The sequence below is a fragment of the Ranitomeya variabilis genome, chromosome 5 (genome assembly GCF_051348905.1).
Source record: "Ranitomeya variabilis isolate aRanVar5 chromosome 5, aRanVar5.hap1, whole genome shotgun sequence".
Lineage (NCBI taxonomy): Eukaryota > Metazoa > Chordata > Amphibia > Anura > Dendrobatidae > Ranitomeya > Ranitomeya variabilis.
Window position 1 is genome coordinate 484,517,909 of NC_135236.1, and position 16,520 is coordinate 484,534,428.

General features: G+C 40.7%; 1 protein-coding gene across 3 annotated transcripts in view; it reads right to left on the reverse strand.

Moving 5' to 3' along the window:
- ELK3 (ETS transcription factor ELK3) overlaps window positions 1-16,520 on the reverse strand; it is a 61,845-nt gene that overhangs the window by 6,452 nt on the left and 38,873 nt on the right. For 2 of the 3 annotated variants that reach the window (XM_077265531.1, XM_077265530.1), the window contains one exon: window positions 1,729-1,937. In XM_077265531.1, the coding sequence (XP_077121646.1) occupies window positions 1,729-1,935 (207 nt within the window). In that variant the 5' untranslated portion in view covers window positions 1,936-1,937. Of the gene's footprint in view, window positions 1-1,728; window positions 1,938-14,136; window positions 14,224-16,520 lie in introns of all 3 variants that reach the window. The other variant, XM_077265529.1, reaches the window with a different exon arrangement.

Here is a 16,520-nt window from a genome sequence, read left to right on the forward strand (position 1 = left end):
TTGTGCACCTTTTTCTACCACACTTTTTCCTTCCACTCAACTTTCCATTAATATGCTTGGATACAGCACTCTGTGAACAGCCAGCTTCTTTAGCAATGACGTTTTGTGGCTTACCCTCCTTGTGGAGTATGTCAAGTCAGCAGTCTTTCCCAGGATTGTGGAGCTACTGAAACAGACTAAGGGACCTTTTTAAATGCTTAGGAAGAATTTGCAGGTGTTTTTTAATTATTCTAATTTACTGAGAAAATGACTTTTGGGTTTTCATTGGCTGTAAGCCATAATCATCAAAGTTAACAGAAATAAACACTTGACATAGATCACTGTTTGTAATGACTCTATAGAATGAGTTTCACTTTTTGTATTGAAGATCTGAAATAAATTAACTTTTTGATGATATTCAAATTATGTGAGAAGCACCTGTATATGTTACTGCTCCACGGGCAGCATGTATCAGGCACTGACTGTATGGTCTCAGGCAGGTATGTTTGACTGTGAAGTGCTGCAGCGTTTCAGAGAAAAACATACTTCTTAGGTCCAGAGGCTTCTCTCCGCTCACTGCCCTGGATTGACAGATCTCTGCCTACGTGCGCGTATAGGGAGAGACCTGTCACTCCAGGGCAGCGGGTGGGAAGAAACCGCCGGGGACTCGCTTGTCCGACTAGCCTCCAGCACATCTCTGTTCCCTGCGGCTTTTAAAGTATGTGTTTATGAAGCGCTGCGGCAAACATACTGTATCTGGCTGAGATCATACAGTCAATGCCTCATACAGGTTTCCCCTGGATCAGGCAGCATGTATCAGCTGCCAGGTTCCCTTTATCTGTCATAATACGGCATGCTGATCCTTCTCACCTTAACATCATCTGTCAGGAAGCACACATACACCTCCGATGACGAGTCCCACCAACACAGACTGTTATGTATGTGTATGGAGGCATTATAGCCTAAAGGATGTGTAGCAGTACACTCGAGCAGCATACTGCGGTGTCACAGAGACAGCAAGGACTGCAAACAATGCTTATTACATTGTGTGGGTGGGAGGTTTGCTCCATTTGGCATTACCACAACTTTGCACAGGTAAGCTGACATATTACATTTCTCAATATACACTACTTGCTCTTTACTCACTCCTAAAATATATTTGAGCATCAGCTATATCACATAAATGTTACTTTTATTTTTATTTTTTTTTAACATAACTGCAGATCAGTCCAAAATCATCCCGTTTTGTGTCTCTGTATTTCTTTAGCCATACACTGCTGATCAGGTGAATACTATGATCTCCCTGCTGGATAACTACACATTGGGATAGATGTAATAACCCCTTCCTAAGACTAAAGAGACATTGGGCCAAATCCACACTGTGTTCCATGCTTCCCGATAACATTGATGCATCTCGCTAAATGTGTTACAGTTTCCATTCTCAACTTCTTGGCTGACGTTACACGAATATTCTGCCCCAAGGTAACATTTCCTAGTATCTCGCAAATTGACTCCTTAGTTTTGAAGTGTCTGGGGAAAAATGTGAGTAATGCCAAAACATAAAAATGTGGTACTTCACATGTACACTAGTTGTTTATTTCTGGGCAGTTTGAGCCTTTGGGTTCTGGCACATTTTGCTTAGCAAATGCATCGTTGTATCGTGTGCATGATTGATGCTGTAAGGTTATGGAACGTTCTGATGAGCACAGTATAACCCTCTTATTAAGATGAAGCAACCCATGCTCCTACCTTATCGTAATAGTATCTGAGGGCACGGCTAAGCTTGTCGTAGTTCATGTTTGTTTTATTCTTCCGCAGTCCCCATAGCTTGGCCACCTCCTCAGCCTTGAGTAACTTGAATTCCCCATCGTTGGATGTCCAGCAGATAAGATGCTCATGTTTTTGATCAAGCAGCAATTGCAACAGAAACTGCCACAGAGTGATTGCACTCTCCATACCTACGGAAAAAAAATATCAGAAACTTATTGTTTGAGTGGGCACTTTTACATTGGATGCATTCAGTTATTTATTTTCAACCTAACAATCAAGGTCTGACAAACATTCATTCATTTTTTTCTGTAAAAAAAAAAATCCTGTTGCAATTAATCAATAGTGTTAAACTTAACCTGCAACCATGTAATGTCTGTCTGATTGTACTAGTCTAATGAGCCTGCATTGTCTTCATAGTGCATACACCCGTAACTTCAGTTCCCCCAATAAACCACAAGATGGCAGACTTGTCTGAGTGCTGTTAGCTATGCAGACTGATCAGACCTGACTGTTCACATTCAGATATTGCTATTTATTTATTTTACTCTTATATAGTGCCACTAATTCCGCAGCGCTTTACTGACATTATCTGCACTGTCCCCATTGAGGCTCACAATCTAGATTCCCTATCAGTATGTCTGTGGAGTGTGGGAGGAAACCGGAGTACCCGGAGGAAACCCACGCAAACATGGGGAGTGCTATGTGATCAGTAATATGAATCTGAAGCATAGTGTGCTGCTCAGTCATAACGACTCATGGAAAACTAAGGATTCCCTGTTGTAATAAGCTTGAGTAAGATCCCAAATTGTTAGCCGAACACATCTGAAGGTTTTAGCCCTAGGATTTTACACTGCACTGACTAAAACAGAAGAACAAGATTGTACACCCAGCTTTGAGCTGAATAGTCATTGTCCTATTTTGTACTGACCGTAAGCTGCATTTACAGTGGCTGAAAACTGTGAATAATCATTCCTAGGAACGCTCATTTTCCGATAATCGGCTATTGTATCCAGGCTTCCAATCACCCGACGAATGAGCAAAACACTTGTTCATTCTGTGATCTGATTTTTCAGCTTGCTTTAAAGACCTCATACTTGGCAGCACCTCGTCCTTGTAAACCAGATATGTGCAACCAAATGAATGGCAACCTATGGGCGCTGGATATTACCAATCTGATGGTGCGCATGGAGATGAGTGGTCAGCCTATTTAAACAGGATACTAAACTATCGCCAATCAGCAAACATAGCTGTCATTTAAAGGGAATCTGTCACCCCATTTTTCACCTACAAGCTAAGGCCACCGCCATCAGGGGCTTATCTGCAGCATTCTATAATGCTGTAGATAAGCCCCCAATGTAACCTGAAAGATAAGAAAAACAAGTTAGATTATACTCACCCAGGGGTGGTCCGGTCCGATGGGCGTCATGGTCCGGGTCTTTGCTTCCTGTCGCGGCTCCTGTGCAGGCGTACTGTCTGCCCTGTTGAGGGCAAAGTACTGCAGTGCGCAGGTGCCAGGCCTCTCTGACCGCCCCTGGGTGAGTATAATTTAACTTGTTTTTCTTATCTTTCAGGTTACATCGGGGGGCTTATCTACAACATTATAGAATGCTGCAGATAAGCCCCTGATGGCGGTGGCCTTAGCTTATAGGCGAAAAATGGGGTGACAGATACCCTTTAACAGCACTAGTGGCTAGTGTAAATCCACCCTAAGTATTTGTGATTATATGCACCAATGATTATTTTTGAAGCACCATTAATTCTAAGGTGCTGTACATGTGAAAAGGGTTACATACACATACATAAAATTAAGACTTGTTTCAGCCGCGGACAGGACCTTGCCCCTACTAGCTTACAATCCACAAGATCATCCAAATTAATGTTCATAGGATCACTTTTTTCTATCATTGACCTCTATAGCAATACCAGTGATCTGCTGATGAACACTCAAATGTTTCTATGTAGCTTGATGATCACTGGTTGCCAGCAGAGGTTTGTCCATTCCTATAAGACCATGTTCACACGTTCAGTATTTGGTCAGTATTTTATATCAGCATCTGTAAGCCAAAACCAGGAGAGGAACAAACAGAGGAAAAGTATAATAGAAACACGTCACCACTTCTGTATTTATCACCCACTCCTGGTTTTGGCTTACAAATACTGATAGTGTGAACGTGGCCTAAGGCTGATTTCTGCGCCAAAGGAAACAATATAACAGTCAAACAGGACCTGTCACCAGGTCAAAAGTGGCAAGATGTGTAGTTTTTTATTCTCACTGCTCACCTGAGCATGACACTTTTTTTCTTTTATTTAAATCCGCCAAGCCATTCCACAATTATGGGCCTTTATATTTTGTGCTAAAGACAATAAAATTAGCTCTAAAGACCCATATCTATGGAAGTACTGTATATGGCGAATTAAAAAAAAAAAAACGATATACTAAGTCAAGCAGCAGGAATAAGATAAGAGCAGAAAGTAACCACTTCTGACATGGTGGCGCGGGTTATTTTTAAGGCTATTTGCTCACATGTTAATCCATGTTATGTTGTTAATTCTGTGTGATTACTCAAACATTACGGTATATTTTTGGACATGTCTGCTGTTGATTTCCATAATTGTACATAATGTATAATTTTCTTAGTATGGACAACAGAATAAAGCCCTATGCTCTTGCCTGCACTAAATTGCTTCTACATTAAACGATGGATCGTATATAATGGTCACTAATGTGTCTCCCGCATATTCTAGGTAAATTGTTTTCTTTTGGTGATCTGTACAATTACAGGAATTGGTTGTATGATGGAAGCCCTGGTTTTGCTTTCTGTTCCGTTTCCATTACAGGCAGGATACTGGGAAGCAGAGCACAGGATATCTGGACTCTTACATTTGCCCCATTGTGAATTCCCTGCTCAGTAAGTCTACTTATCCGTGACGTCTCGCCCATCAATCACTGCTCCACTGTAGTTTATGTGTTAAAAAGAACCTGTCAGCAAAATTTAGTAAAGACTCGGTTTTAATGATTAAATTGATGATAATGGTGAAGAAATCTGTTTTGTAGTTCTTCTTTCATCACCACTAAAATATCTGCTAATTAGATTTTGGTGCACAGGGTATGGACTGCACACTGGGGCTTCTCCTTCCCAATTTATCTGCCTACCTCTGGTCTTTGGACACTTTTGACATGAAAAAAATGTTTCCATGTGTAGCTGGTTACCTTTAATTAAAGGGTAATATTATTATTTATTTATTTTTTCCTATCTTTTACATTTTAAAAATTACAAAAAGGAAAATTGGCTAGTGTAAAAGTTTGGGCACCCTTAATGGTTAGTACCTAGTATCACCCTTTTTGGAAAATATCACAGCTTGTAAATGCTTTTTGTAGCCAGTCAAGAGTCTTTCAATTCTTGTTTGAGAGATTTTCATTCATTCTTCCCTGGAAAATTCTTCCAGTTCTGTGAGATTCCTGGGTCGTCTTGCATGTAAAGCTATTTTGAGATCTAGCCACAGATTTTCAATAGTGATCATATCAGGGGACTGAGAGGGCCATTGTAAAACCTTCAGCTTGCACCTTTTGAGGTAGGCTACTGTGGATTTTGACATGCATTTAAGATCATTATCCATCTGTAGAAGCCATACTATTTTCAGCTTCAGCTTTTGTACAGATGGTGTTATGTTTGCATCAAGAACTTGTTGACATGAATTGTATCCATTCTTCCATCTACCTGTGAAATGTTCCCCATGCCATTGGCTGTAACACAACCCCAAAGCATGATTAGTCCAACCCTATGCTTTAATTATGTTCCCTTTTCTCTCCACACATACCTATGATCATTGTGGCCAAAGAGTTCTATTTTAACCTCATCGGTGCACAGGACTTGATTCCAAAATGCATCTGGATTGTTTATATATTATTTTGCATACTTCTGACTCTGAACTTCATGGTGAGAACGCAGGAGAGATTTTGCTCTGATGACTCTTCCATGAGGACATATTTTTGAAGGTATCTCTCAACAGTAGAACAATGTATATCAACTCCAGAGTCTGCTAAATCTTTCTGAAGGTATTTTGCAATCAAGCAGGTCTTCTGGTTTGACTCATTAGCAACCCTACAAGCAGCTCTTACTGAAATTTTGCTTGGTCTACCCGACCTTATCTTGACCTCCACTGTTCCTATTAACTGCCATTTATTAAATACATTTCAAAATGAGGAAAGGGCAACTTGAAAACTCTTTGCTATCTTCTTATAGCCATCTCCTGCTTTGCGGCCTCCACCATTTTCATTTTCAGAGTGCTAGGCAGCTGCTTAGAGGAACCCATGGCTGCTGTTTTTGGCACAAGGTTAGAAGAGGCTGGGTTTTTATAAAGCTGGGTGATGTGTATCCCCTGGACTTTCCTAATGATGATAGTGAACAAGCCATAACTCAAACAGACTAATTAACTTTGACCAAGGTTTCAGAACTTATCTGAGCACTCAAAACTTCAAGGGTGCCAAACTTTTACATTGGCCCATTTCCCTTTTTGCAATTTTTTTGCCAAAAACACAAAGGAAATGTGTCATCTTTAACTTTAGGCCTTTTAGAGATTTAATCTTCAACTTGCTTAACTGTTCACAATTACCGTAATTTTGACCAGTGGTGCCCAAACTTTTACATGCCACTGTATATCAGCGGGTATTCTTAACTGCGAGTACCTGTAGTGGCATAAAAATATACTGACGGAGGTGTGATTCCCGTAGGCAGCTAGTGTGGAGTGAAACTGGCTCTGGAGGCTCAGTGATAGCATGCTGTTCTGGCCAGAGGGGAGCCCGGGTTGGTGTACCATAGTGTGGTATCTTTGAGGCGTAGAAGAATTACTCTGTAACTCTGAAGTGTCTTATAACATTAAGACATGCTGTTTGTGTCTGCAACTGAATATAAGTCGGTGCCTGAAGCAGAAGAAATGTGCAGTATTTACCACTTTTTCTACCAAGAAATACTATATGTGAAGTTTGATGGCAAAAATGTCTATCTATAAATATACAGTGGCTTGCAAAAGTATCCACCCCATTGCTTTTTACCTATTTGGTTACATTTCAACCTGTTTAAATATTTTTGTAATCCGATTTGTGTGTGATATGTCAGCACTAAACAGTCTGGAGTTGGTGAAGTGAATAGAGAAAAATAAAGGCATCAATTTAGTTTATGGGATCAAATGAATAAAATTTGGCATGCGCATATGTATTCACCCCTTTTTGTTATGAAAGGAAGACCACCTGTGTGCAATCGAAGTGTCACATGGTCTGTCAGTATATACACTTTACCTTTTCTGAAAGGCCACTGAGGCTGCAACACCATTATGCAATATGCCCTACTAACCAAACAACATCATGAAGACCAAGGAGATCTCCAAACAAAGCAGGGATAAAGTTGTTGAGAAGTGCAAGTCATGGTTGGGTTATAAAAAAATATACCAACCTCTGACGTTCCCCAAAAGCACCATCAAATCCATTATCATCAAAAGGAAAAAACATGGTACCACTAGAAATATGCCAAAAGAGGGCCACCCACTAGTGATGAGCGAATGTGCTTGGATAAGGTGTTTTAAAGGGAATCTGTCACCTCAGAAAACACTAATTACCTTTAAATATAGGGTTATTCTACAGATAAATAGTGTTGCAATGTTACCTGGCCACCTTAATAAAAGTGTGGCTACTGGGACAAAATGTACTTCCTCCCAGGAGCCTCCAACTTTCAGTCATCAAGGCATGCAGCACTGCTACAGTCACTGATCACTATACAGTAAGCAGCGGCTGCAATAATGCCCCAGGCCTTTGACAGCTTTTGGAACAGCGCATCTGTGTAGTGAGAGCTGTCAGTGTCGGGGCGTGTTTACAGTTGCTGCCACTCCATTTACACTTTTATGACTGAAAGCCAGCAGCTACCAGGATGAAGTAAATTAATTTTCTCCCAGTAGCAGCACTTTCAGTAAGGCAGCCATGTAGCATTGTAATGCCATTTACATGTACACTGCTCAAAAAAATAAAGGGAACACTAAAATCCCACATCTTAGATATCATTGAATTAAATATTCCAGTTGTAAATCTTTATTCATTACATAGTGGAATGTGTTGAGAACAATAAAACCTAAAAATGATCAACGTCAATCACCACTAATATCCCATGGAGGTCTGCAGTTGGAATGATGCTCAAAATCAAAGTGGAAAATTAAGTTACAGGCTGATCCAACTTCAGTGGAAATGCCTCAAGACAAGGAAATGATGCTCAGTAGTATGTGTGGCCTCCATGTACCTATATGACCTCCTTACAATGCCTGGGCATGCTCCTGATGAGGCGGCAGATGATCTCCTGAGGGATCTCCTCCAAGACCTAGACTAAAGCATCCACCAACTCCTGGACAGTCTGTGGTGCAACATGACGTTGATGGATGGTGCGAGACATGATGTCCCAGATGTGTTCAATCGGATTCAGGTCTGGGGAATGAGCGGGCCAGTCCTTAGCTTCAATGCTTTCATCTTGCAGGAACTGCTGACACACTCCAGCCACATGAGGTCTGGCACTGTCCTGCATTTGGAGAAATGCAGGGCCAACCGCACCAGCATATGGTCTCACAAGGGGTCTGAGGATTTCATCTCGGTACCTAATGTCAGACTACCTCTGGTGAGCACATGGAGGGCTGTGCGGCCCTCCAAAGAAATGCCACCCCACACAATTACTGACCCACTGCCAAACCAGTCATGCTGAAGGATGTTGCAGGCAGCAGATCGCTCACCACGGCGTCTCCAGACTCTGTCATGTCTGTAACATTTCCTCAATATGAACCTGCTTTCATCTGTGAAGAGCACAGGGTGCCAGTGGTGAATTTGCCAATCCTGGTGTTCTGTGGCAATTGCCTAGCATCCTGCACGGTGTTGGGCTGTGAGCACAACCGCCATCTGTGAACGTCGGGCACTCAGACCATCCTCATGGAGTCGGTTTCTAACTGTTTGTGCAGACACATGCACATTTGTGGCCTGCTGGAGGTCATTTTGCAGGGGTCTGGCAGTGCTCCTCCTGTTCCTTGCACAAAGGCTGAGGTAGCAGTCCTGCTGCTGGGTTGTTGCCCTCCTACGGCCCCCTCCACGTCTCCTGGTTTACTGGCCTGTCTCCTGGTAGAGCCTCTGGACACTACGCTGACAGACACAGCAAACCTTGCCACAGCTCGCATTGATGTGCCCTCCTGGATGATCTGCACTACCTGAGACGATTGTGTGGGTTGTAGAGTCTGTCTCATGCTACCACGAGTGTGAAAGCACAACCAACATTCAAAAGTGATCAAAACATCAGCCAGAAAGCATTGGTACCGAGATGTGGTCTATGGTCCCCACCTGCAGAGCCACTCCTTTATTGAGTGTGTCTTGATAATTGCCAATCATTTCCATCTGTTGTCTATTCCATTTGCACAACAGCATGTGAAATTGATTGTCAAACAGTGTTGCTTCCTAAGTGGACAGTTTGATTTCACAGAAGTTTGATTTACTTGGAGTTATATTCTGTTGTTTAAGTGTTCCCTTTATTTTTTTGAGCAGTGAATACTAACCTTATATTTGCAGGTTAATAGTGTTTGCCGAGGTGATCGGTCCTTTTTAAATGTACAAAATCTATCAGGAAAAGTTTCTTCTGTGTCTTGGAGGCACCTAAATGTACAGTAACCGTGTATTTATATGGATGGCCTAAAATACCACACAGTACAACATGAAGCTGGAAAAGAGCTGTGTGCAAAAGTTCTGAGGCTGTGAATATTTGTTGGGTCGTTTATCCATAGGGCAAATGCACCATTTGAAACCAAACCAATATGATGTCTAAGTAGAGGATGCATTATTCTTTAACTTCACTAGTTCCAGGTCCTTTAACAACATATTATTATATCTTTCTGTACAGAAGGTGGCTTTGCTTAATGAAAGGAAGACACGAGCTGCCTTCAAGATGATAAACCTTTGCAGGTCGCACACATAGGCAGGATGTGGTATAATGTAGATGTGAAAAACCTGCACCGTCTATATGGTTGTTCCTGTGTAAAGATGCAGGAGATGACCAATTGTCTGACACCGCTGCAGATGCTCCCCACTCCATACATAGTATGGCGGTATAATAATGACAGTCAATAACAACGATAGCAGCCTCACTAAACTCAGGGAATAGACAAGAAAAACATGGTGATGCTGATCTTTCCATACGCAGCAATGTTAATGTTTCCGTCCAGAGCATCCTCGGTGATTCTATTGTGCTCAAGCTGTAAAAATGTTCTATATCAGGACTTCCTCCTATTATGTTTGGGGGGGCGTCGTGCTGGGAAATCAAGACAAGGTAGGAATTCCTGCAGCACCACCCGGTGGAAAGTAGAGGAAAGAAAATAGCCAAGCAAACAACTTATATAATAAGATATTGGAAACATTTTATAGAACTCAAATGACCGGACAATAGAAATATGACATTCTATTTATATTATGTTGTGGGGATTTGATGCACATCATGTCAGAAATGCTCTTGATGTCGTCATCTGACAGGGGCCCCAGTAAAGTATATTGTTCATGCTTAGATCATAGACCACCAATATGACTAAGAGCAGCACATACCGAGCGCTATACGTTTTTCCAACGCCCAACTACATAGGAAAGAACACTTTTTTATTAAATACAACCACCAAACAATGGCTATACATTCATATAGATGCCTAAAGAAGTCAGGTACATATTTGGAACATGTACTGAGAACATTCCCTGGTACAAAGTATAGCTCATTTTTTATAGAAGGTGAAGCCATGCTCATATTGTCTTTACAAAAGAAAGTCTGGCTTAGAAACTTCTACAACTTTGATTTAAAAGAGCTTTTGCGGGGGGCTGTTTTCAATTGATTTATTTTTTGGAACTTTTGCCTGAAATAACTGTATAAAAAGGTTCAAAAAAGAAAAGCCGTTTTATATTACAAAGTTTCTTTTCTTCTTTATGACTTGGGTACTTTCTTAAAGAGGGTTGTGTCTTCTAAAAGAGGGTGAACATTGTCCAGAACAGACCAGATGACACCTCCTAAACTATAAACCACAATATTGCACCCTAGGAACGTGAAACGTGCATGTCTCTACACTGCACCTCTGAGGGCGGACCAGGAAAAGTAAATTAGGGCCCCCGAATTGGAAACATGAAACTGTATGGGATAGAGCATTTATCTGCCAAAATTCTGTCCCAAGGGACATGGAAGCATTCTCGTTTTGCAACTAGTGCGCCCCTACCTATGCATAACATGTCATAATAAGAGTGTGTTTACTATAAATTCCTCTACACAAAAAGTATAGAATTTGGGCCTCCTGCACATGTGACATGCGGATCGGTGCAGGTGGAATGAATCGTAAGTTCAAAAATACAGATCAATTACATAATCATGATCTGGAAATTCACCCTTAAAAGAGTTGTCCACCACAGGACAACCCTGTATAAGCGCCCCCACACTACAGCATTAAATTTAAAAAATTGCAATCCAAAAAAGTCAAATGAAACATGTAAGGAATATCTTGTATTTTATTAATTTTTTATTAATGAGCACATGTATATATCTTTATTTCCATTAAAGAAGAAAACTCTTTTGAAGAGTGAGTCAGTTCTAGGAGCAATTAACTGTAGACCTTTTCCCTCAATATTATATTTACTTGGGTTCTGGGACCCTCTACAGTATTTGTGTCATGTGTAAATCTGGTTCCATATCTGAGAAGTAGCAGATACTAACTATGGAGGCACTGGAAACAGTCTACAGCTTTCCGGATCACCCAAACTACTATATGATGCTGCAACTGAATTCTCAAGCTCAAGGGTGTGTTCCATAAGTTGGCCAATACTTTATAAAAAAAAATACTACTATGTATGTTACGGCATTGCATCTTAAGAAAATATGTGAACTTCTTCGCACCCCTAACCTAACAGACATCTGATATAGTAAGATTATAAGTGATCATACAATAAAAACAAACACTTGTGTCTTTCCGGTAAAATGACCACTTAGATCACTGAGTACAGACTTGGTTTTCTAGGTTATGAAATAATGAAAACTCTACACCTGTGCTATGGTGACCTCAATGTTTTGGAAAAACAGTTTCATCTGATTTTATAGAGTGCTGGATTAAGGGGATTTTGGCCAGATGTAGTTCTGAGGTGTAGATACTTCTCCCAGAACTGGAACGAGTTAATCCAACAGCATGGAAAGTTGATTATGCTATCTGACTCTACAGAGCAATGGGGATATCTATGTCCTCTGCTTCATGTGCTTCTTCTACTTTATTAAACAAACAGACTAATTTAAAAAATGAGTTTAAACCATATTCAAAGTTTAAAAATAAAATTGTACATTGAAAAAGGTGCATAAAAGTGTATAAAAAATAATACAAATCCTTCAACATGAAAATGTACGAGGTGTCTCTAAAAGAAGACTGGACTATTTTGAGTCTTCTAGTAGTTTCATAGCAAATAAGCATTATGGTGTGATGGGAACACTTTTCCTGCGATCTTGTTCCCATACCAGCAAAATGTCTTGCTAATGGCCCGATATGGTATTATTAGCTATAAACCCTTGCTCGGAAAGTTATTCTCATAGCACAGTGAATTAAATGAACTGGTTGAACCTGAAGCCACCTGATGCAATGCGCCTGTTGCCTTAAACGTCTCTAAGACAAGCCATATATGCGCGATCACGCACAATGATTCAATGTGGTCTCGTTTAGACTAATGATTTCAAGATGACCACAAGTAACCATTCCAGTGTGTCCCCTTCCTGGACATGTTATTCCAAGGCACTGCTTACTCTATGAAAACCTAGACTGGCTTTTTGTTTGGTTGTATTAATATGCAGCAAGTATCCTGGCAACTACAAGCTTGGCAAGGCAGAAAAATCCAATTTCCTCCTATTAACCAAAAACCTTCGCACAATACACTTACAGTAACTACTTACTGGGAAATATTATGGGCAGCTACCTCTTTCTTACAAATTAATAAAAGTTATAATTGACCTAGTGGGTTCGGTCTTATTCAGCCACCATCATTGCTTGTGACCCAAACATGCTGATCTCAGCAGGCCTGGTCACAACCATCTAATGTGAATGGGGGCCTCATGACCCTCAAGGAAGAGATGGAATTTGAATTGAATCACCATTTGTTCTCCATGGATATAAGCCACCGTCAGAGAAGTTTGGTCATGGCTTATTCTTCTATCTATGTACAGAACCCATGCAGGCTTGGCCGAGCCAAGTTGGCATCTGCATGGAGGAGTTGGTAGAGCGAAAGTCTCCCGCCAATCACGATCTGATGTGTATGGCGAGCTTTCAGTCTCTTTCAGTGCTCATTAATATCCTGACCACAGATCTAATATCGATTGCACGTTGTAGCTAAAATGTGTTCTACAAAATGATTTTTTTTAAGTTTGTAGCATACATAGTAATGTGAATAATATCTTTATAAAAGTAGAGTTCAGAATCATCATTTGTTTTATGTTCAGAAAATATAGTTAGCTTGTCATTTCAAAGAACATTTATATATTTCAAAATGTAGTCAACGTTTCATTACTTTAAATAGACAAGGCTTCACATCTTCCACAAATTCAAAATAGGAAATACATTACCTATACATATTGTATGTGTTAATGTCATTGAGTGAGAATTAATCAGGACCAGCCATTAGAGTTGGTGTGAATTTATTCGCATGTCCCATTCATCGGCCACAACAGTGGTGTGTGGCCTCCGGATGAGACTGGGGGTATCTCTTCTTACCGACGTTTCATTAAATGTCCTGGCGTGATGTCACAAGTGCATCATGCTGTAATGATGAACTTACACTTGGCTGGCTAATCAAAAGAAGAGCTGCGGGTACTGGTAGGTAAGAGGCGATACTCCCTCTCCCATCTAATGGCTAAAGACCACTGTCATGGCGATGTGCGAATTGATTTGAATGAACCAATTCTACCAGCCATGATACTAAGGACTGCACCTTTATTAGAAATGACCCCATCCAAACTATGGGGAATAGCTTCCCAATCGCTGAGGGTCTGACTGCTAAGCCCCAAACCTGAAAATGGGGCTCTTCAGAGCTGAATGAAGTGATGATTGAGCACGTGCACCTCTGCTCCACTCATTCTCAATGGGACTGCCGGAGACAGCAGAACACCGCACTCCCTTGTCTCCGGCGCTCTCACGGAGAATATGGTTCAAAATTCCTAGCAAATCTTTGCATCTAATCTCCACCTAAACTCAGGCCTGAATGTCATAGCTCATGTCATTGATAAGGGTTGAGACTTAGGTACAAACTAATCAGCAGCACAAAATGACCCCAAGGTTAAACAGAACCTGTCAAATCTCTATTTTTATTTTGATAAATACCTGCATTTTTCGTAAAATAATAATTCAATACCATATTGTCTAGTTTTTCAAGGAACTCAGCATTGTCGTATGTCTTTACTCTTCCTCCTGAAAATGTAGGAATAAATTGTCAAATGGGTTTCACCATCCCTCGTGTCAATAAGGTGCGTCCCCCCACAGTCTGATACAGACACCAGTAATTAAACATTGTCAGAATGTGTAGGGATAGTAACAAAGTGTGTAACTTGGTACTACTCCGTTGTCAACTTTATACATTTCCGGGAAGAAAATGCTCCAGTATGTTTATTTTATGAGAATTCCAAGTACTTTCCTAAACAGGCATATAAAGTGAGCCAACAAGTCTTTTTCACATATGATACAGTCATGTGATGACATTTATTAATGCTAATATAATAGTCATTCTGATAACTTCTAAAAATCTGTAACCAGTCGTATAAGTGAGCACTTCACAACTGGATATTATGTGTACATACTACTTTTTTGTTACATTCATGTCATTCAAAATGTACCACTATCTAATTGTGCAAAAACATTGCGACTTTTGGCATTGGTACTCCAGTCCTGGCCAGTTCAGGCAACTTTTTGAAAAGTGGGCAAAGCTTGGAGGGATGAGCATGGCCAAGTTCACCTGACATAATTTCATGCCCCATTTGCTAGAGTAACATTTCGGGCATGCCTCTTATTTCAGGAATAATTTGGCACATGTTACTCCAGTGATCCCTTCATTAACACTGGTGTACAAAACACAGGTCTTAAAGGGGTTGTCCACTACTAGGACAACCAATTCTCAATCTAAATGAAAATAAAAACACTTCTACTCACCTCCTATGCCGGCACCGTTCCAGCGGTGTCACCACTCGCATTCCCGGGGCTCTCGTGCAGTTGTTATGACACGTGACCCCTGCACCCAACAGCGCCGGCATTGCTGTCCCCACCTTTGGACATATTAGTAATCAGGAGGAAGTGAACCCCACCCAGATCGGACCACTCCTCCGTATTTACACATTGTCCCTATGGTTCATATTTTGTCAGATCATCAGATCAAACAAAATTAATTGCCGCCGATTGCCTGCAGTGCTCACATTACATTCGCACCAGATGCTGATCCCAACTGACCAGTGGGGGATTCAGCACTAAGTGTACAGGAAGAGTGCCGATTTAGGGGGGCTAGTATGATTTTTTTTTTCATTTCCCTGTTCTTATTAGGAAGAGGTTTCCCAGTAGTGGACAACCCCTTTAAAACCATCTGTCTAATATTTTGTTGGTTCCCCTTGGTGTCCAAAACAGCTCTGACCTGTGTTATTACATACACATCAGGAGGCCTCCAAAGTTGTCCTGAGATAATGACACCAAGACTTTAAAAGCAGAGCCTTTAAAAAGAATCTGTTACCAGATTTCACACTGAAATCTATATACATTAACCCCTTCAAGACCTTGACCTTTTTCGGTTTTTGCTTTTTCGTTTTTCGCTACCCTCCTTCCCAGAGCCATAACTTTTTTATTTTTCCATCAATATGGCCATATGAGGGCTTATGTTTTGCGGGACGAGTTGTACTTTTGAAGGACACCATTGGTTTTAGCATGTCGTGTACTAGAAACCGAGAAAAAAATTCCAAGTGTGGTGAAATTGCAAAAAAAAGTGCAATCCCACACTTGTTTTTTGTTTGGCGTTTTTGCTAGGTTCACTAACTGCTAAAACTGACCTACCATTATTATTCTCCAGGTCATTATGAGTTCATAGACACCAAACATGTCTAGGTTATATTTTAGCTAAGTGGTAAATAAAATTCCAAACTTTGCTAAAAAAACTATACGATACCCGTATCGTCTCCATTTTTCGTGATCTGAGGTCGGGCGTGGGCATATTTTTTGCATGCTGAGCTGACGTTTTTAATGATACCCCTTTTGTGCAGATACGTCCTTTTGATCGCCCGTTATTACATTTTACTGCAATGTCATAGCAACCAAAAAAACGTAATTCTGGCATTTCTAATTTTTTTCTTGCTACGCCGAGTGATCCTTTTCTTTTATTGATTGGGCGATTCTGAACGCGGAGATACCAAACATGTGTAGGTCTGATTTTTTTTATTGTTTTATTTTGAATGGGGCGAAAGGGGGTGATTTAAACTTCTATATATATATATTTTTTTTCATATTTTTTAAAACATTTTTTTTTTTTACTTTTGCCATGTTTTAATAGCCTCTATGGGAGGCTAGAAGCTGGCATAGCCTGATCGGCTCTGCTACATAGGAGCGATCGTCAGATCGCCCCTATGTAGCAGATTTACTGCATTGCTATGAGCGCTGATCACAGGGTGGCGCACATAGCAATCCGGCATCAACAACCATAGAGGTCTCAAGGAGACCTCAGGTTGTCATGCCGA